Raw genomic sequence first — 22373 nt, forward strand, 5'->3', positions numbered from 1 at the left:
TTTATTTTGTGAGTAGTTTCTGAAGCGTTTGACACATTTTCAATAAGCCTCTTCAGAGAAACAGGGCCACCTGTCAGAATCAAGTGGCTTTTTTTTTTTACTGACAGTTAAGCAGAAAGTCAGTTAAAGTTGGGTTAAAAAAACTACATCAGGACTTGATCTTTCTTTAACTGCAGCATATATTTTGCTGAAGACATTTTTTTCTTTTAACAGCATGTATTTTTGAAAGGTAGTGACTGAGAAAGAGACTTAAAGGCCACAGTGGATAACCAATGAGATATGAACCAGCGAGTGCAGAGGAGGGCGACCAAGCTGGTGAAGGGTCTCGAGGGTCTGACCTACAAGGAACGGCTGAGGGAGCTGGGGGTGTTTAGCCTGGAGAAGAGGAGGCTCAGAGGTGACCTTAGTGCAGTCTACAACTACCTGAAGGGAGGTTGTAGTGGGGTGGGAGTTGGCCTCTTCTCCCGGGCAACTAGCGCTAGGACAAGAGGACACAGCCTCAAGCTTTGCCAGGGGAGGGTCAGGTTGGCCATTAGGAAGCATTTCTTCTCAGCAAGGGTCATTAGCCATTGGAAGGGGCTGCCCAGGGAGGTGGTGGAGTCCCCATCTCTGGAGGGGTTTAAGAAAAGCCTGGACATGGCACTTAGTGCCCTGGTCTAGTTGCCATGGTGGTGTCAGGGCAATGGTTGGACTCGATGAGCCCAGAGGGCTCTACCAACGTGGTTGATTCTGTGATTCTGTGATTCCCACGCAGTGCAGCAGCCAGTGAAGGAAATGTGATGTACATGTAAGCAGGGCAAGCTGGAGTAGGAGTATGAAAATTTTATTGCTAAGTGTTTAAAGCATTGGGGACATCATGACTGACCTACAGCATCCAGCTTGGGCCTCTGGCCCTCAAACAGGATTTCAGCACTTGGAAAGACTGCAAAAGAACTAAGCTGACTGGGAAAACTGCTGTGTGAGGAGAAGCTAGGCAGGTTTAATCCCTTTAGGTGGTTGATACATATCTTTTTTTAGCCTGTGGATGTGTCTACTAAAGAGATCATTGCTCCCAGTAGCTGGTTGCTGTTTCCTAACCAATTTTAATAAAACTTGTGCACTGATAAAGATCTGCTGTTGAAACTGATTTTGTCTTGGGTCATTTTCACTGAAAGTACTGAAAGGAGCATGTTTCAGAGCACTAAAGCAGGCAGTGAAGAAAGGAAACCTCCCCTCTGGTCTTTCAATGAGCTTGTCATCATCCTTCAGCCTAAGCACATTGTGTGATTTACAGAGGGAAGTGCTGAGTGAAACCAACAGCCCTCCTTGTGCAAGAGATTGGGTTGGGTCATGGCATGGGCATTTAAAAATAAGCCATTTGTTTTCTTCTCTCTAGGTGTACCGTTCCCAAAGAATTTCATGTCAGTGGCAAAGACAATTTTAAAGCGTCTCTTCAGAGTTTACGCTCACATTTATCACCAGCACTTTGATCCAGTGATCCAGCTACAGGAAGAGGCACACCTTAACACTTCTTTCAAGCACTTTATATTTTTTGTTCAGGTAGGTGTGGCAGGAGCATGGTGGTTGCGATTATATTCTGGAAAAAGTGATGTATCAAAGTAATGGCCATTCAGTTTCTTAACAGCTGGTGTGTTTGTAGGAGAGTCAGCACCTCCAGAATAGTGTCTTACTCCCTTTTTATGTGTATTTACTGTTAGAAGCGTTCAAGGAATGGAAAAGTTTTCAACAAAGTATTCATTTGCTACAAAATTGAATACTGAAAAGTGTTTCCTAAATAATTCAGTAGAACAGTAATTCCTAACAAAAGAAAGAGGGAGGACAGCGTCTGAAGGTAGAGTGAAGAGAGTGTGCTTGCTTGAAAGCTACATTCCCCCTCTCCCCTTATAAAAAAATATCATATTCTCATGTTTCCTTCCTTTAAGTGGGGGATAAAGCTGTAGGCAGCCAAACCCTGCTGTTCAGCCAACAGCAGACAGGCAGCAAACGCTGTAGTGGCTAAGCCTGGACTCAAAAATCCTACTTCCAAACAACTTCTGTCTGAATAAGACTTCTCACCTGAGCTGCACATACCAAACTCTGCATGTGTGTCTTTCTCCTCATCCTCCTTACAGGAATTCAACCTCATTGATAGAAGAGAACTTGCACCGCTCCAAGAACTGATTGAAAAACTCACCTCTAAGGACAGATAAAAGGATTTCTTGAAGGCACTTGTTTCCTTAAGCAAGCGTGTGGTATTTGTTTTTTGTTCATTTGTTTTTTTTTAAAAAACAAAACCCTGTGCTGTTACTAATGACAGCGAAGATCTACTTTCTGTGCTTTTATTAGGGGAAATCTTTTCTCTGTTAGTGACACGCGGTAAATAGCTTTTTTTTTTCCTGATTGTTGTTACTCATTGTGGAATTTTAGCAGGTGCTGAGTGTTTATAAAGGAAACATGCTTGGTTGGGGGATTGACTCTGCTGGTGGATGGGTTCTTGTGTTGTGTCAGTGGTAGCCCATTCTCATGAAGTCCCTAAAAGACTTGCTTACATTCTCTAAGTGCCTTGGCAGACTCACTTCTGAGGTGCAAAGCACATACAATACTGAACATTGCTGGAAACAGAAAATATGAACTAACACCCAGGACACTTATACTTGTTTTAGAAAAATATATATATGCTTACACTAAAAAAAAGCCATAACTTACTGAAATCAATGATCTCCAGCTTTTAATACAAATATTTGTCTTATTTTTTTAGAGATTAATACAGAATTTTTCACAACTAGATATTTCTTATAAAGAAAAGTGATGGTGAAGTTGTCACTAAATCGAAACGATGAAGGTGGTGTCAAAATGACAAAGAACCTGTGCTTAGCAAGTAGTTACATGTCTGTTGCCATGGGTTTTGGCTTTTCATAGTTGCTTTTATTTTTTTAACAGGGAAGCATCAGCTTGGGTCAGTCACTCCTGTTAAGTTTCCTAGCGTTTGCCAAATGGACGGTTAGTTTGCACAAATACAGCTAGGGAAAATATTCAATATTAAAAAAAATGCACTGGGGTAATACTAAGAAAAATCTGGCTTGAAAAATAGCTAGTGAAATGATGTGAGTTGTGAATAAAAAGCCTGGCTCTGTGGAGGAGTTCTGGTGGCCGTTGTTTTTCGTGGTAGGAAATGTAGCTTGGAGGGAATATAATTTCATGGACCACTTTGGATTTACGTTAGCGTGAGGGTGTTCTCCAACATTTAAAATTGCAGCCCAGCTCCAAGGAACTGCAGCAGCTGGGAAAAGCAGTAGGAACATACTGGTGAATTTTTAGTGGTTTGTGATTTGGGAAGTGCTGCTTCTGCTTCTGAGAAAACTTAATCATACTGTGGCCTTCCCTGACCTGGGTTAGTGTCTTTGCCTCTCTAGCCTTGTGTTTTCTCAAACCAGAAATGAGAACTGCCCGTGAGAAGTTAACCTCTGCGGTGGTCCATGGATGATGGTGCCAGGCTTTGCTAGATTGTGACTCTGCAAAAATGCCATTTTTAGACCTGAGTAACATGAAAACCTTAACTGACTCTTGAACCTCTAAAATTTACAGGTGGAGCCAAGGTTAGCGTGCGACAGGAAAGTTGAGCTTACATTTTGTGTGCTGAAAATCCTGAGGCAAGTGGAAAATACTGTACAGCAGCCTGCAAAATATTTAAGTGGCCATTAGTATAGCCAGCTAATTAACATCTAAGCACAGTTATAAACATATACTCATTTGGGAGACTAGAATCACTACTTCTGAGTTAAAATGAGGTATTTCAGAAGGTTATTTTAAGAGTATCTTAAAATAATTTAAGCATCTGAAGGTTATTTTAAGAATATCTTAAAGAAAATCTAAAATAATATCTTATCTTCAATGGAGTTAAATTTCCTAGTCTGCTTACACTGCTTCCTGGAGAGGCAATTTAATGTTTTCTTCCCTCTTCTGCATCTCCTTTTTTTTTTTTTCCCCCTGAACAGACTTGAGAACAATTGAGTAAACCTAGTATTGAGCTAGAAACTGGCCTTACGTACTTGTTTGCTGCTTGCTTAGAAATGGAAACATGGAGCGTGGTGTAGTGAAGAGTGATGATGCAGTGGTGTTCATACTGAATTTAGGTTTGGCTACACTGATGTGAAGTAGAGAGGCTTCTTGCACAACACCTGCAGTTAGTATTCATAATTATGACTCCTTGGTTTCATTCGAAGCTTCATTATGAACAAAATGTAGAATGTGTTTGGCTCCTTTGCAGATTAATGTCGTTGCCCGTTATAACCTGCTCAAAGGACAAGTGAAATTTGCAGTTATCATTATGTTTTGGCTTTTTTTTTTTTATATCATACAGAATCTTAATGTGTGGATGTCAAAGGAAAGGGCTTTTATATTGTATTTTTCTTAACAACTTGGATTGGAGTTAACACAGTCCACACTGAGTCAAGCTGATGATGCAGAGAGCTTTCCCTGAAACTAGTTTTAAACTCCTAGTTTAAAAAAGGTGCCATAAGGTCTTATCCCTTCTCAGGCAGTGAGGATCTTGACTCTCCTGTGTGCATACACACACGTGGGAGGAAAAGAGGGGAGATACTCAATGTCTGTTACCTCTTCAGGGAGGTGGAAAAATATGCACGAGGTATAAGAAAATTAGAGGCAAAAGCAAACAAGAAGCAGGAGCACAATCTCCTTTCTTTTGGCAAGTTGCCTCTGGCTGCAGTATTCACCCCAATGCTTTTGTCAGTCCTGCTCTTTGTAGGAGATACCTGGTGTGGCAAACATTGGACTTCCCCATGCAATTCTGACTGAATATTGTCTTTTCAGCGTTGTGGGAGCAGTCAGCATCCACCTGACCACGCAAAGCAGCTTAACTCCCAAATTTGAACTGCGTGATTTTAAACAGACTCCAGTTGAGCAGGAAGCTGAGTTTAAGAACGTGGTCTTACACACACAGCCTTTTAGGCGTGCTTCTGTCTGAGGAGTGTTTAATGACTGGAAATTTCCAGCTAGAGAGGCGTGAAGAGCGCTGCAGGTGCAGTTTTGATATTAAAAATGGTGTAAACATCCCAATAAAAACTGCTTTGCTGAGTTGAGTCAGCGCTGCTCAAGAGGCTGCGTGTGCACGTTCACTGAGCTGGTAACTCTGACTGGAGAGGAGCCTTGTAACCAGTGCTAGAGCTCGTGTTATCCCATTGCAGCAAGACACAAGAGTGAGAAGGGCAGAAGCCTGCTCCAAGGTGCTAAATAGGAGATATCTTCCATTAGATTTAAAGCTGTCTCACTGGTTTGCTGTCATATATCAACAAGAAACTCAAAAGAAAAATCCTTACAAGTGAGGATTTGCTGAGAGTGATGCCAGTGCAGTAGTTCTCAGTTTTGGCATATTTCTGCTCTGGAAGGTTGTTTTTTTTGGGTTTTTTTTGGATGTGGTGTTTTTTTTTTTTATTATTTTTATTTTAAATAGCCAATTCTGCAAATTCAGAGGCATCTGCTGCAGTTCAGCCAATCAGAATTAGAATGTATTATGTAAAAAAATTAGTCTTATGTCATAGTGTATTTTTTGTATTTAGCATCTGGCCGTAGAAAACGCTTTACAGAACAGTTTCTAGGCATGTAATAAAAGCTTGGAGATCATGATTTGCCTGACAGCTGTATGAAGACGTCGTTTAATTATACAACACTTGAAAATAACAACATTAAAGCTACGTACGCAGTGTTTGGGACTTAGTATCCCTATGCTGTTTATATTTGCAGCTTCTAATTGTGTTTTTTTGCCTCAAAAAAAGATGTGGGACCAGAAGTTGATGTGTGTTTACACTCTGGAAGTAAGGGCACATTGAAATGCTAAACAGAAGTTGCCACGTTGTACAAGTGGAATCTGGATGGATTCCATCATGTTGCAGATGGACGCTGTGACGTGTCATGAGTGCTTTGGGACAAGAACTTTGAGCTTTGTTGTTGTTGGGAGGGGAAGGTGGGGTTAAACGAGGCTGGGCTGGCAGTGCTGGCATTCTTAGGTCCTTAAATTCTGTGCTTGATGGTGGTTTTCAGCTACCAGCATCTTACACCATGTCAGTGGTTCAGGTGGTAACTTCAGGAGCCCATCTACCTCGAGACGGGATGGGGCAAACCCTGCTAAGCACGCCAGTGTTGACGCTGTTGAGATGGTGTGGGCACATTGTGTTGGCAGAAATAACTTTGCATGTCTTTCAAATTCAAGTCAGGGATACAAGTTCATCACAGGAATAGAAGATACAGATGCCACGTGCTGCTGTCGCAGGTAGCTGAGTGGTAGATGGACAGAGAAGACAGGTTTTGAGGGGCAGGTGGCCCGTCTGCAAGTATCAAGTTTCTTTTACTGCTTACTATGCAATGTAGAGCTTGGAGCTTTTGCTTTTACTTTAAGATGTAGAGGAGCACTGTCCTTACTCAGTGTTTAGGAGCTGAACGCTCTCCCTGTCTCCCTGACACTCATGTAACAGGTAAGGACACCTATTTGCTGCTATGGACTTTACTTCCCTTTCAGATTGTTCCTGTTTCTTGCACCCCCTCCCTTTCTCCTCACTCACCACACACATTTTTACTATAAAAACCTCTTTTTTGGATCCTTCTTTGCCTTGCAAGCCTCTTCCCCCTTCCTACCTGCCAGGGTGCTGTATTACTGTACATAAACTGCCCCCTTTCAGCTGGACTGTTTCAAAAGCTGCAGCACGGGCGCAGACTCCTTGCTTTTCTTTTCCTCAAAGATTCCCTGTCACACTGAATCTTGTTTCCTTCACTGCTGATATCAGTTGTCTTTTTTCCAAACTGCACGACTAAAACCACTAGCAGTTTTCTGGATCCCTGTCATCTTTTCCTGGATACCTTCTCTTTTACCATGAGACTAATATTGATTATTTTAAGTGTTAAACCTTTTTATTTTCCTGCTTTCCTTCCAATTTCCTCTTGCCAGCTTAAGATTGCAGTCTAGGTAAATAAGAAATTAGTTTTTATTTGAAGAAACCAATTCCCTAAATTGTTCATAGAGTATTGTATTTTTAGGGGAGATTAATTTTTATAGCCACTAAACTATACTCATTATTTTTGTACGTTTGCAACATTTTTCAGAGACGTGTCGCGGAGGGAACACTTATTTTCATGGCTGTTTTACTACTTAGATGTGCTGTGGTTGTGTTGCTTAGTACCTAGAAGCACATCCCTTGATGTGCGATGGAAGAGAATGCAATAAAAGTGAATGAGGTTTCAATAAAAGGCCATTTTTGAAGGAAAAAAGAAATATATATATTATGAAAGCAACACTAACCTTTCCTCCTCCTTTAGAATCCTAAAATATACGGGAGAAAACGCGGTGTAAAATACAAAATGCAAGATGAGAACCCTTACTGTAAGCTAACTGTGCCAATATCGCTTCAGTTTGTAGTCACTGATGGGTATTTTAGTTTTAAATGAGAACAGCTTTTGATTAAAAAAGAAAAAAAAAGTTGAATGTCTGAAAAATCTGCAACATGTTTATTTGAGAGTTGTAAATAATGTATACAGATTGTTGTATGTGACGGGATGAAATATTTAAATTCTAGATTTTTTTCAATAAGCAACTGAAGGCTGTTTATAAGAGAAAATAAATAGCTATGTTTGACCATGATTGTCTTGATTTCCTTCTTGAACTTGGTGCTGAATTATCTTCCACTTGTAGATGTTTTTTTTCCTGTATATTGTACACATACAAACATGACACAAATTAGATTTTTGTAATCGCCTTGTCTTAATTTGTGAATATTTGCATTGCAGGCAGACACGATAGCAATAAATCAACCTGATATCCTTTTAATTTCCTTGTTTCATGACCTGAACTTAACTGGTAAGGATGGAGCTCAACTGGGATTACTGGTAACAAGTTTAGTATTGCATTAAATGCCTCTTGGTGCTGATCCCGGGGGGGTTTGAAAGCTTTGCTACAAGGAGGGTGTCCACACGAAATACACACTCCGCTGTGGCCGTGCTCAGCAGCACGGGTGCCTCTGCTTTGCTTTTTTCTTTCTTTCTTTCTTTCCCCTAAAAGCCTCCCGTGACCCTGATGCTGCAGCGCTCCAGGTTTCCTACCCCCCCTCTGCGTGCCCTCCGCCGTCTCCTCTCGCACCCTGAAGCACCCCGTCCAGTGGTAAGTCATCTGTGACGCGTGGCTGGAAAGCGGTTGGTGCCATCGGGTTGGAAAAAAGTGGTTAAAAACGTCGCTTTTACTTCACTCCCCACAAATCATGGGGTTGGCGTGTGGTTGAGGGACAGGGTTTGTCACACGCGGTTTGAGACGAGCGCGTGTGCTGGTCACGACTGCCTCGCTGCCCGTTTCATGGATTTGAGGGTTTATCCCTGTTTAACTTGGTCCTCCAAGAACCTGCATGCTTGTATGCATTGCCAAGTGTGGGTTTGGTGGCTTTTTGGGGCGGATTTTAGCGTTTTCAGCAATAACCCTTTACACAAGTGGCCTTGATCTCCTTTAAACCCACCCTGCGTGTCACCGCTAAGGTATTTCTGGAAGATTTTTAACCTAAACAACTGCTGGTGAGCGCCGTTCGGTGACGGCTGTGGCCTTTGCCCACCCCTTTGTGTGGGTGTACGAGGAAGCTTGGCCTTGGGGCGAGCCGAGCACCGAGCAACTCGTGGCAGTGGTGGCGCCCGCCCATCGATGCGCTCCTCCTTCCGCAGCCCTGCCTGGATCCGTAGCGCCGAGCTCGACCGCCCGCCCTGCCGGCTCTTGACGTCACGGGCGGCGGCGGCAGAGCGGGCGGCCCGCGGCGCCGCGTACGGGACGCCGCCAGGGCCAAAAAGGCCGGGCCGGGCCCCGCCGCCCGTGACGTCAGGCCCGCCGCGCGCCAAGTTCGAAAGGCGGGCGCGAGCGCGGCCGTTGGCGGGCTCGCGCGCAGGCGGCGGCGTCCCGTCCCGTCCCCGTCACGGCTCCTCGGGCCTCCCCGCCGCCATGGCCACCCCTCCCAAGCGCGGGCGGCTGGCGGGCGGCGTCACCAAGATCGCCGTGGAGGGCAACATCGGTGAGTCGGGGCGGCGGCCCCTCGGCGGCTTGGCCACCGCGCTGCTCCGCGGCCTCTCCCTGCGGGCGCGGCCCTTCCCGCCGTGGGCTGATTGAGGTGTAAAACCCCTGTGTAAACGCAGACCGTCGGGTCAAACTTGTTTGGTGTCGGAGCGAGTCCGGAGGAGGGCGCGGAGATGCTCAGGGGGCTGGAGCCCCTCTGCTCTGGAGACAGGCTGGGAGAGCTGGGGCTGGTCAGCCTGGAGAAGAGAAGGCTCCAGGGAGACCTTCTAGCACCTTCCAGTGCCTGAAGGGGCTACAGGAAAGCGGGAGAGGGGCTTTTGACAAGGGTGTGGAGTGATGGGATGAGGGGGAACGGTTTTAAACTGAAAGAGGAGAGATTTAGGTTAGATATTAGGAAGAAATTCTTTGCTGTGAGGGTGGTGAGACCCTGGCCCAGGTTGCCCAGAGCAGCTGTGGCTGCCCCCTCCCTGGCAGTGTTCAAGGGCAGGTTGGATGGGGCTTGGAGCAACCTGGTCTGGTGGAAGGTGTCCCTGCCCGTGGCAGAGGGTTGGAACTAGATGTTCTTTAAGGTCCCTAAAACGTTCTGTGATTCTATGAAACTTCTAAGGTTCAATACTCCTACTAATTAAGAAGAGAAGCCTGTTTAACTGTTTTGCTTGCTTTCCCCCCTCCTTCCGAGAATAACTTACGAAAACTGTAGCTTCATGCCTGAGACTGGACCTCTAAGTAGCTTTAAAAGTTTAAGACTTAATGTTCTAATTGTAAATGTAGCGTTCTAGAACTTAGATAATTGATCTGGCTGAGACTTGTTGTTAGTGATTTTTGTGAACTTGGCTATTGGTGTTGTGTGGTACAAAATAAAAATGAAACCTCCTGTTGCTCAATTAATTGCTGATCTGTGGTACACAATGGTCTTCGATTCATGCTTGTCACGAAGTCAACAGGACATGAGTGTGGGAGACTCGTTTATGGGACTTGAAACCAGATTTGTGTTGTAGTTAAATAACGACACTGTGGGTGTTTTTTGACTGAATGCTTTTTCTACAGCTGCAGGGAAATCCACGTTTGTGAATATTCTCAAACAGGCCGATGAGGAATGGGAGGTTGTTCCTGAGCCTATAGCTAGATGGTGCAATGTTCATCAAAACTCTGAAGACGATTGTAAGGTAAAAGAAACTAAGGTGAAACTTTTTTAAAAAAATCAACCAAACAGTTAAATTTTTTCTATTTTCACAAGACTAACACATCTGATAGACTAGGTGTTTTAGAACATGTCCGTGATAGCAATACTTTCCCTGATTCTTATCAGTATTTGAGTTCCTCTTTTCCAGTCTGCTCGGTGTATTATAGAATAAATGTTATCCAACACCAGGACGTAAATTATACAAGCGGTACAAGCGTGTTCTATTTGATGTATAAAGCAAGGGATGGAAAAAAGTTAGGCAGAAGTTACATTTAGCAACTGTGAACTAACCAGGTGAGAGCAGAGGGTTGCCCAGGTGTCCTCTAAAATGCCTAAAGGAAATAATGGACTACTGCCAACTTGTTTCTAGTGGTGTTTTTTCTGTCAGCTACCTGTAATTCTGTTGGCAATCCAGCTGCTACCTAGTGGCCAAAGTCAGGGCTGTGTAGGCAGCTCTTGATGAACTGTAGAAGACTTTTCTTTTTTAACTTCTTTTTTTTTCTTTGGTTAACTAAATGTAAACTTTTAATGGAGGCGTGTTGTTTTCTCGCTGCTACGCATCAGTTTTCTTTCTAGTAAGAACATTGTACAGCCTGAACAATAGGCCTTTGCCTATTTTTTTTCATTCCCTTTTCTGAGAAAAGTTATCAGCATGCAAGATCTTCATTCTTTTTTTATATACTTTAATAGCAAAAAGTAGACTTTCACTTTTCTGTCTTTAATAAAGTTGGTATTTTCATCATCCCACAGTACAAAAAGATTTGTGAAGCTCATTTTTTACGTGTGTGTGTTCATAGAAAGAGGTGTGTCTTACTGCTTTTGTAGTTAGTTCTTAAGAAAGTTACACCTTAAATACTTCAGATGGCTTAGTGCTGTGCTTCTTAATGGAGTGTTTTTCAAGGACATGGGAATCTTTTCCCGAGGTTCGTTCTATATCTTTTATTTCTTACTGTTGAAACTGATAAATAAGGGTCTTCCGACTTGGGAAAAGGGGTTGACCTTCTATCTCGAGGTTTCTGAAAACATGTCAATATTTGGAGTTGGTGTTAATGGGGACACAGCTTGCTGTTTCCATGAGCTTTAGTGGCTGGCTCGAGGTGCTTGATCTCCCTCGTGGGCTGAGGGAGATCTTTGCCCTGGTGTCTGCTCTGAACCTCCCGGGTCGAATGAGAGTGTAATCATATCTTAAGGTGCTGCATCAGCAGCTGCTGCTGTCATAAGAGTAATTAATAGATAAAAAACCAAAATGAGCCTAAATTTAAACTCACCCTTGTCAGAGTAAAAGGAGCATGGATTTTTCTACAGTGTTGTTGACTTTTTGTACTGGTGATAGGATGTGTGCTTTTATTAAAGCTTGTAAATAGTGATCCAAGTGTTTCAGCACTTGAGCCTTTTGACGTCGTAGATTGCAGAGTTGCTTATTCAGCTCGGTGCCATAGGAAGAATAACATTACTGGCATTTATGGCTGTATCATAAACAGGGTTGGGAGGTAAATTATGTGGTTGCAAACCTGAAATAAAGACTGAAGAGCTTTAATGTAGTAGAGCAATTCTATTTTACCTTAATCATCCACTTCCCTAACTTAAAGGGTCACTGTATTCATTTAAAACCAGGAGCTGACTGCCTCACAGAAGAGTGGTGGAAACGTGCTTCGGAGGATGTATGAGAAACCAGAGAGGTGGGCTTTCACCTTCCAGACCTACGCGTGTCTCAGCAGGCTCCGGGCTCAGCTCAGGTCCCTGGATGGCAAACTCAAAGAGGTGGAGAATCCTGTGGTCTTCTTCGAGCGGTCTGTCTACAGCGACAGGTATGTTGGAGTGAAGGCCTTGAAGTGAAGATCAAAATTCTCCTAAGTAAAATGCATAAATAACTAAAAAGCAGAGTGTGACTGAGTGTTGTAGCTCCTTCTGTCATAATTTTGATACTGGTGAATCACAGTAACATCAGTAAGTGGTTTGTTGTCTTTCTCTCACTGGTGTTGACAGCGAAGTAGAATTACTGATTTGAGGGTTTGTAGCTTTGTTGTATAACCTTGATTAACTCTGTGTAGTATCTCATTCTTTGTGGGTAGGTTTGTTATGATTTGTGCATACACCTTTCCCTTCAAAGAGAAGAGGGGAGCAGGCATCAAGAAGAGTCAAGAGCACTTTCTTTCTTTGTCACTTAATCTTGTTTTCTTTTAGGCTTCTTGGAACAGCTCTAGCTATTTCATATTGCTGCACCCTCTGTTTTTGGATAGGTTTGATACCTAAATCCCATCACCTAATCTTAGGTGTTCACTGTGTTCTAATATATTGTAAATAAATGACCCCAGTGAACAAACCAGCGGTGGTGAACAGGTAACTGAGCTGCAAATGTTACTGCTTTTTGTGGACACTGTTGTTGTGCAGCACTTCAGGCAAACAAAGTGATAACTATTCCAGCTAATTTTGGTTTTTATGTAACTATTTTGTCTTCACAGATACATCTTTGCGGCTAGTTTATATGAGTCTGATTGCATGAATGAAACTGAGTGGACTATTTACCAAGACTGGCACGACTGGATGAATAAGCAGTTAGGTCAAAGCCTAGCGCTGGATGGGATCATTTATCTCAGAGCCACTCCTGAGGTGAGGAATAAAAAATTATGACTGCACAGAGAATGAGAGTACGTTCTACGCCTTGCTTGTAACATTTGATCTCTGTCTATGCTTCCATAGTATTTTTTTTCTTAAAAAAAATGTATATTTTAACTGTGATTCTAGACCTTTTTTATGATAAAGGAATAAGTGCTTGCAGTCAACTCCAGTAAGGTCACAACTGTGCGTATCTTTGTTTTAGGGATTTCTGTATCTTTGTTTTAGGGATTGCTTTGAACATCTCAGGCAAGGAGACAGTGGAGAAATTCTCCTTGAAAAGTCATCTTCTCAAAATCTTGAGCTACCCTTATCTTTCACTGTAAGAGTCCTGATGATTAGAGTTCAGTTCAGATTGTAGTAGTCCCCTGAAGACTATAATATTTGAGTTATGACTAATACAGTCTGGAAATACTTCAGAAAAGAATGTTCTTTCAAATGTAGCCTCTGTATTTTTAAATAAAATGTGGTGATAATGACTTTATAAATATAAAAACAGAATATATGACAAGAGCAAACCAGAAAATACCACTTCCATACTTCCTTACTTCCAACTTCCATGCGTTCATCTTTTTAATTGTTGTGAACAACTGTGTAATGTAACATGCTAGAGTTTCTCTGAGGGCTTTTTGACTAGGCTCGCTCTTGAGGGCCTTTTTTTCTCTTTAAGTCAAGAACATATATCTAAATTACGAAGTACAACAGTTTTAAGCAGTTTTGATTGGCTTGTTATTGAGGCTTTGTTCAGGACAGGAGCAAATGATTTCCCACATTGGAAAAGTGGGTTGCTAAGAGCCAGAAATATATGAGATTTTGGAATGCCTGTGTGTAATGTCAAATGGGTATTTCTGTGCTCTTCTGAGGCAATGTGCTGGTATCCCTTCTTTTAATAAAGAGCTCACATGAGACTTTTCCTTGTAGTGGAGAAATATGTGATGCATTTCCTTGGGTCCTTCTTGGATTTCTGTATGTAGTCTATGGGCTCCATCAGCTGAACATGGTGTAATGTTTCTATGCTCACAAGACAGTTAGTTGAATATTGATCTTGGGCAAAGGGTGGCATATTGAGCACAGTAGGCAAAAAAAACTTAAGCAAACTAGACTTCCTCTGTAGGTCTGCAAAAACAACCAATATTTTTTTTTTTGTGTTACCTTTTGCCTTTAGAAATGCTTGAACAGGATTTACTTGCGTGGAAGAGATGAAGAGCAAGAAATCCCCATTGAATATCTGGAGAAGCTCCACTACAAACACGAAAGTTGGCTTCAGCATAGGACGCTGCGGTAGGGTTTGTTTAAACACGCAGCTGAATTTAACTTGGGGTGCTGGGGGAAGAGAATGTTCAAGAATCAGTAATACATCCTAGGAGCCACACTGTAAATTCAAGCTGCTTTATATTCAGAATTGATGGCCATAATTTATACGTGCAGTTGTTTCATGGGATTCTTAACAACAAAAATGCTGACAGAGACTTGAGTGATGTATACTTTTTTTTCAGCTAATAATATTTTCTTTGTTCCTATCCCAATACAGGATGGATTTTGAGTATCTACAGGAAATCCCTGTTTTAACGTTAGATGTTAATGAAGACTTCAAAGACAAAAAGGAGCGATACGATCACATGATTGAAAAGGTACAATTCCACAAACAGTACAAACTGAATGTTTAGCTTTATTGCCAGCATGTCAGAATGAATTCAGGATACTTCTTGCATCTCAAAGTGTAGAATCCTTTGAAGTCAGACTAGACTTAAAGCCTGTGGTTCTTCATGTTATTTCCTACATAAATTTTCCATAAAAAAAAAGAAGCAGGATGGGGGAAGGAAATATTCCAGGCTTCTTTGAGACAACTTTCACTAGTAGCTTTGTTTGCAGATCTAATTTCTCATTTAAATAACATTCACCTGTTTGAAAGAACTGTTATTTGCTACGTCCTGCTTCTGACATTGTGCAGGTGTCCTAAGAAATGTGATGGGGGTGGGAGAGGATGAGGGTAGCTGTTGATGGAGAGAGCTGGATGTCTGGGGTAAAGTCTTGCTTCTATGAGGTGTGAAAGTGTCTAACCTACAGTGCTAGTCAATAAAAGAACTTTGGTGCCAAGTGCTGTGAAAATACAGCACAAAACTGTTACAGGGGAAATTGAAGGGTGAGTTTACAGAACCTGCAGCCAAATGTTGATCCAAGCATTAAGCTTCGAAATCCTTCTCAAAAGCAGTGGTCTAAAACTTCAGGGAGTACTTTTCAAATGTAGCTTTCTACTTTAAGACGTAATGCGGACTATAAATCCAGAGTATTTTCTAGTTTTATTTGAAGGCATGGAAAAATAATGTCTATTTGATATAAAAAGGATTCAAGTTGAGGTTTTTATTCTTCTAGATTAAGAAGATCTAATCCTTAGCACAAAATAGTGTAATATATCTTCTAAAGCTAGGCCAAACCATCAACATTTTAACTGCTCAGGTGTTTGAGTCTTGATGGGATTCAGCTGAGGACAACTTGACTTTTATTTGAGTAGTTGCAACGAGTTACAGACCTTAGCAATGGTATGTGCACATTTTTCCACTCTTTGGACATAGTTTACCTCATGAGAAAAACAGCTTTGTCCTTTGATCTCGGCTTATCCACTGAGAAGTAGAACTGTTCACCTGATGAAAACCAGCCTTCATGGAATTTGTTCTTTTAAAGCTTGTTAATTGATGGAATGACTGGACAGTGCAGCTGTGGAATGAATGTGCTTCCCATCTGCACCATGAGATGAAGGCCAAGCTCAGGCACCTCAATAGGGCTTTCAGAGTTTACTCCTGCGTGTAAAACCTGCCAGGTTATCTGGGAACAGCCTAAGCCCTGTGTGGGCCTGATTTTTTGGCATTTCCTAAGTGGAGTCCCAGAACTGCTACACTCCTATGAGGCTGGGTGCTTTGGCCTTTAGTGTGTGCTTATGTCTAGTGGGGACCAAGAGCTCTGTGCTTCCTTCTCACCTCTGTTGGAGCCCCGTCCTGAAACTACGCCTGGGGTGTGAATCGTGGTAAGGTTCATGGTGCAGTACTACTGCTGCTACTTTCTGAAGTGGAGGGTGGCTTTCTCATTATACCTTCCCAGTTACAGTATTGGCACAGTTTCGTGTTCCCTTCTCTACATGAAGGGATTTGACCTCTTCTTTTTCGACCTCCTTGAGCCCTGAACTAGGAAGGGGGGTCCCAGCTGGAGGATGTGATCCAAAACCTGTTTCCATTTCACACGGAGAATTTGGACAAAACGTTTGCAGATGCGCTCTGTGTGTGAGAGCCCCTGCCAAAAGACTAACACCATGTTCTGTAGTGAATTGTCAGTGCCTTTCTGTGCAGTAGTCTAGCTTGAGTGGACAGAGAGGCAAATGTTCCCAGTTCAGGCTATATCACAGAATCACTCAGGTTGGAAGAGCCCTCTGGGCTCATCGAGTCCAACCATTGCCCTGACACCACCATGGCAACTAGACCATGGCACTAAGTGCCATGTCCAGTCTTTTCTTAAACCCCTCCAGAGATGGTGACTCCACCACCTCCCTGGGCAGCCCCTTCCAATGGCTAATGACCCTTGCTGAGAAGAAATGCTTCCTGATGTCCAACCTGAACCTCCCCTGGTGAAGCTTCAGGCTGTGTCCTCTTGTCCTATCGCTAGTTGCCTGGGAGAAGAGGCCGACTTCCACTTCCCTACAACCTCCCTTCAGGTAGTTGTATCACAGTGTAGTTTCTAGGATGCTCTTGAAACTGAGAGAGAGGAGTTGTGTGCTTAGGCCCTGTATTCCTTGGGTCTCGTATCCTCTGGGTTATTATTATATTTTAAAATAGGTGGCCTGGTGCTTGCTGCCACCCCTTCCTACCCCTACACTTTAAAGGGAGGGAGTAATTACTATGTTACTTCTGGGGAGGTGCACAACGAAAAGGCATATATACCTGTGGCAAGAAGCGTGTTCTCAGCGTGGTATCTTCTTGCAACCTTTGGCAGTGACCTGAATTTAAGACCTTGTCTTAAGTGACCCCACTTCTAAGTGTAAAGCTAGCCCAGTGCTCGGCACGCTGCCTGATTGGGATCCAGCTCTCATGCAGTTGGCATTGTTCTGCAGTATTGGATTTCTTCAGGTACTATGGTTTTGCTAGGTGGTGGTTTATTATTTATTGGCCAACCTCAAACTGCAAAGAAAGTACTAATTAGATGCCTTGGGTTGTTCATCAACATTCAATATGAATTCTGTTCTGGTAGGGGGTGTGACTTGGTGCTTTCCAAATGACAGATCATCTCAGGTGGTCCTTATCTGCCTCGTGTTTAGGTTAGACCTGCTTTTAAGATAATTCATTTGCAATGTAGCTCTGAAGTTTAGGACCCTGGGAGGAAGGAGCGTCATTCCAATGCGTCTCTCTCCACAACTGCTAAATTACAGGAACCAGGGCTGAAAAAGTTGGTGCTGGAGGAGAAATAGTGTAGCTGAGTCTAAAGTTATTTATCCCAGTTCCTGTTTCTGTAGGTTATGGTAAAGCATAAAGCAGTGGAGAGGTAAATGTAGCTGCTGTGTGTTTCTGTTGATAAATCCTTCGTTTGATTGATGATATTCATTTCTTTTTGCAGGTCAAAGAATTTTTGGGCACGTTATAATCCTCTTTGAAGCACAGGCAGAGTCAAACCTTTCCAAACATCTGTGCGATCAAAGTCTGAAGTACAGCTTCTGCTTTTGTAGAAGGCCTCTGGAGAGGCAGGACTCAATCCTGTTGATTTAATTGTGAGGAACAAACAACCTTTCTGCGTAGGGAAATTATTTAATTAATCAGTAGGTCATATTAAGTAACACACACAAATTCTGAAGATACTGGAATTCTGAGAGATCCCAAATATTGCGCCTGTTTCTATTCAGACCAATAACTTCTGGAGTATTTTATTGTATTTTTAAATTTATTTTGTGCCCGGTACCTGTTGAATTTTCACGAAGGTGGTGATTTTTAGATCTCCTGAATGTTTTCTTAGTGGAATTGATTTGTCATGGGTGTCTCATTGTTCTGAGGAAGAAAAAAGTAAAAACCATTTTTGCTGGTGAGGGAATTTTAACATAACCTGGAGCTTTATATTGTAAGGTATAAAAACGTTGTCTGACAATTTTGGTAGATGAAATTCTTCACAGAATACACTGAATTAAAACAGATCCAAGTATGGCTGAAATTCTGTGGATGTCAAATCAGGTTTTACATCTGCTTTCATTGTGCACTGCAAACTAGGATGTTAAGAAGCTTTCCATTCTCTGGCATGTTTGGGGTTTTTTTTTTCCAATTTTTTTAAGCTCTTAATAAACCAGAGCTGTTTGTTGTTGTTGCTAAGTCCTCTTTTCCTGTCAAGGAGTATGTTTGCTTGATGGGCACCGTAAAAGGAAGAAGAGAACTTTGCAAGTGGCCTCCATGTGTCAATGACGTGTTTCTAACCCTTTCCTCAATCAGGTTTGGATGTGAGAGGTGGCTTCCTGCTTTTGTTCTAGCTTCTCTGCTTGTTAGCTGGGCCTTCTGGGTGCTTCTACAAGCTCTTGCAATATTTGAAGTAGGCTGTTCTTCCTTGTAGTAAGAAGGCAAGACCTTTGTGGAGTAGCTGCTCCTCTAGTCCATCTTGTTTTATTAACTGAGCCACTTTTGTTTCAGGTGCAGCAGATATGAACTATCCAGGGTACACATCTCAAGTACTGTGTTCTACGAGCTGCTTTGTTCTGCTTTTAGCCTTTCTGAACGATTGGCTTTTGAGTGCAAGATTTTATTATAAAGCATTTTCTTGTTCACTGTGGTGCCTCTGTTACCTGCTAATTTGAGATGGAATTTCTTCCTTTGTGGCTGGAATTGTGCTGGCGTTTTTTAACTGTTGACTGAAAAATAAAAGTGGTTGGGAAGATTTTCAGTGTTCGATAGTGTTGGCTCCCTTGTCTCATAAAAGAATCGATGTTGTAGACTGCTGGTACGTAATACTAGTACAATGGATGAATTTAAGATGATGTATTCTCAGTGTATTTGGTGTCCAAGTTCTCTAAGAGTTCTGAAACACTGTGACTGGCTTCAGATTATTTTCATGTGTGAGAAAGGAGCTTATGGGCTAGAGACACAGGATTATATATAATTATCATATATATAACTTACTGATCAGTAAGCATTTTGTATGATATTTATGTTATAGTGGAATGCAGCAATAGTATGGTAGAAAATCTTGTTTTGGCCTTCAAGGTTGCCTAGTAAAAGGAAAGATTTTAAGCTCTCTGCTCCAGAAATGAAGTGAGGTGGAATGGATGAAGATTCAGTTCAGATTTACTTGAGACACGTAGTAGAAGCCTTTAAAACATTCTTGGCAACAGTCTGAACAGTAGCAACTTATTTTGACTAACAGTGCAATTACTCCTATGGTTTCAGCTGTCAAAATTGTGGATTTAATTACAGGAATTGGACTGACAGTGCTCGTTGCGAGGAGTAAACAAGTCTGAGTCCTAATAAAGGCTTCTTTTCAAACCCATCACAGAGCACACAGAAGTTCTGTGGCAGGTTATCTGCGTGCCGTTCCAGAAACCTTTGCAAAATCTCTGCCTGCCAAGTTTGGCTTTGGAGGAGCAAAATCACGACCAATTATTAGACTGCTTTTAATTGCTGCGGAGAAAAAAAACCCAACAAACCCAAAACACACACCCCTCCTGCCCCCAAGCTTCTCAGGGCTTTGGAAGTGGCTGGGCTGGAGTTACTGGTATGTAGGACAGAAGTGGAGATGTCAGCTTAAACCTCACAGCTCTGACAGTCCCTCAGACTTTCAGATTTGTCAGTATTCTTTTCTTTGCTTAAATCTATTCCCAGGCTACCACAAAACGGGATTGTTGTGGTGTTTTTTTGCCTGTTAGAGGTATCTGAACTGCTATCTACTCTCTGGCGACAGTGGTTTTTCAGTCTTTGAGCGCTGTGTCCCTTTCTCTTCCCTTGGGTAAGAGATAATTTGATGGAACTGGCTAGAAATGCTTGCTGGTTTTAATCGAGTGTCATCGCCACGAGCAGGAACCAAACCGGTATGTGGGTTTTGTTAAGCTTTTTCCAGTTAGGGTACAGATCCAGATATTGATTGGTAGTGTTTTAATTGTACGTGTGTGAGCAATAGACATAATATTGCCTCGTTTTGTTTTTAGTCATTGTAGTTGTTTTCTGTATAGTGCATTTTAAGTTCTCTTGATATAAATGCGTCTTGAACAGCAACAATTTTGTACGTAGAACTTAATTTTCTGTAGTTTTGTGCCAGTTAGGTATTGCTACTCTTTATTTAAGCAGACTTCATAATAATGGAATTGTATATAAAATGTGATTAGTATTTAAATTATTCTTTTTCTTGTGATTAAAAACTCCAGGAATCTATTTGTGAAATCAAAACGACACAGGATATAAAAACTGTTGAGCATAGACTAGGGAAGAATATATCTAGTATTAATTAAGTTACATCTTGGGGAAAAAACAGTGTGCAATGGCTACTGCCAAGAGCTTTCAGCATAGCTGGGTGTAGGGACTCCAAGGTTGTTTTTGCTGCGTCACTGTGAGTAAATCATTCTTTGCCTCAGTCTTCTCACCTTTAAAATATTGATATCTCCCTCCTCCTTCAGAAGGCTGGGAGGATTGGTTGGTTAATATTGATGTGCTCTTTTGTAGGTCTGAAGTGCTCTATTAAATAATTGAGAATGGAGGCAGCCCTGGTTTTAGATTTTTCACTGGGATGCTTTGATGTCCTCATGAAAGGAGTCACTGGCCCAGATTCACCACCAATAGAAATTATTTGTTTTAAAAGATATTAAAAGCCATCAGTGCCATGTTAATTGTATTGAAGTTAGTTTGCTGAGAAACGTGGCCACCCACAACTGTCACCATTTGTGAGGAAAGGAAACTTATTACAAATTCAGCCTTGAAATATAAATTGATGGCCAAAACTGTGCTGCAGTCGCTGTAGCTCCGTGGGCAGTGGCGAAGCTACGTGCAGGATCTGCCACACGAGGTCATTGTGTCCTCGGTGCTCGAGAAGAGTGTCTGTTTTGCCAGTGAATGGCTTTGGAAAAGGGATAGAAGGAAGAGGTCACTGCCTTGCTTTGCTGGAGCAAACCCATTAAACTGGTTTATCTCATTCAGAAGTGTATTTATTAATCTTGATCTGGAGGGAGGGGGATAAAGCAAGCCCCTGCTGGATTAAGTGAAAGACTAGAAACAGCTGAACATGGGAGGGGTTTTGACACCAGAAGGTCTGTGCAGCCACCAGCTGCTTCTGTTCTGTAGGTGACTATTAGCACATGGATAACACTAATCCTGACGTGTCTGAGCAATAACAATCATCCAGTGCTGAGCTATGGGCCCTGAGTGCAGGCAGAGAGCAGTACTAGTGCTGGGAAAATAAAGCAATTAGGAATTCTACTAAGTGAAGTCACGCATGGTACTTTGTGTGCCAAATATAAGCCTGAACTGGGTATGGTTCCTCTGAAATTCTGATGGAAATCCAGTAGTGACAAGGAGGGTGGATTCCATACTGGGACTAAGTGGTGGAGTGATTTATTGTACCTTAGGCTGGTATTGTCCTGGTTTCCTGGGGATAAAGTTGATAGAATCAAGTTTCTGTTAAATTTTGTTTCAGGTTGTGGCCAGCCACGGTGATCAGGGCCATCAGCAGCTAAACCCAGGGCAGCTGCCCCAGGCTGGCCCACAGGTGTGTCCTATAGCATTAACATCAAGTTCACTATAAAAGGGAGAGCTGCTGGGGCAAGGGGGGTTCTTTTTTGCTCTCCTCCCTCTTGTGCACTCTCAAGGATCACCATTCCTGGAGCAACTTGTCGGCACTCTGTAGCTAAGTATAATTTTGTGTGTTTTGGATTATATTTTTGGTTATAAATAAGAATATAGTGTGTGCTAGATGAGAATGTAGGCTATTGCCTGTTGGATTTCTGCTCTTCCCAATGTCTTAGGCAGGGTGTATGTTACATATACGTATCTCCAGAGTGCCAAGGTAGCCCAGCTTGCGCTGTGTGTTTGCTCACTAATAGTACTGACTTAGAAAAGGCAGTTGGTTCCTGAGAGTTATTTACAAAGATGTTGCTGCTGCAGTTCATTTGGAGGTATGTTCCTGTGCTTTCTCCAGGCTGTTCTGTCCTGCAGTTTGTGCTTTTTCTCTCTGATTTCCTTCTAAGTTGTTGTGACTTTTAATAACTCCTAAAAGCACGATCAAGCTGTAACAGACTTGTTAAAGCCAAAATTTCACTAGTATCCAGCCTTTGGGGCTAGCCTGTGGCCTTTACCCTGACCCTCTCAGTGGCCTCAGGTCGTTGACTGCTTTGTTGCAGCAGGCTGCTGGTGTGGATGGGCTGCCCGTGCTGTGCCTGGGGAGGAGAACACCCGCTGCCATAGAAAGCAGGACTTTTTAGGTGTCCCTTCCTGGTCTGCTTCACTGCTTGTTTCGTGACGGTCGATTGCGATGGTCCAGCGTAGTTGGGTAGGTTTTTCGTGTGTGCTTGTCCTTGTCAGCAGTTTCTTTGCTGTCTTTGCT

At 42.4% G+C, this 22373-nt stretch overlaps 2 protein-coding genes across 2 annotated transcripts in view; both read left to right on the forward strand.

Moving 5' to 3' along the window:
- The window catches only part of MOB1B (MOB kinase activator 1B), a 36395-nt gene extending 28771 nt beyond the window's left edge, over positions 1–7624 (forward strand). Inside the window, exons 5-6 of the mRNA XM_068403500.1 lie at positions 1376–1539; positions 2112–7624. Coding sequence (XP_068259601.1) covers positions 1376–1539; positions 2112–2189 — 242 coding nt within the window. The 3' untranslated portion in view covers positions 2190–7624. The remainder of the gene's footprint in view (positions 1–1375; positions 1540–2111) is intronic.
- Positions 7625–8763: 1139 nt separating this feature from the next.
- Positions 8764–18734, forward strand: DCK (deoxycytidine kinase). The gene is made up of 7 exons (XM_068403443.1): positions 8764–9029; positions 10079–10197; positions 11829–12022; positions 12677–12824; positions 13996–14111; positions 14362–14461; positions 17430–18734. The coding sequence occupies exons 1-7, from the start codon at positions 8960–8962 to the stop codon at positions 17454–17456; spliced, it is 774 nt and encodes a 257-aa protein (XP_068259544.1). The 5' UTR covers positions 8764–8959; the 3' UTR covers positions 17457–18734.
- Positions 18735–22373: the final 3639 nt, after the last annotated feature.

This window comes from Nyctibius grandis, chromosome 6, assembly GCF_013368605.1.
Source record: "Nyctibius grandis isolate bNycGra1 chromosome 6, bNycGra1.pri, whole genome shotgun sequence".
In the NCBI taxonomy this organism is placed as follows: domain Eukaryota; kingdom Metazoa; phylum Chordata; class Aves; order Nyctibiiformes; family Nyctibiidae; genus Nyctibius; species Nyctibius grandis.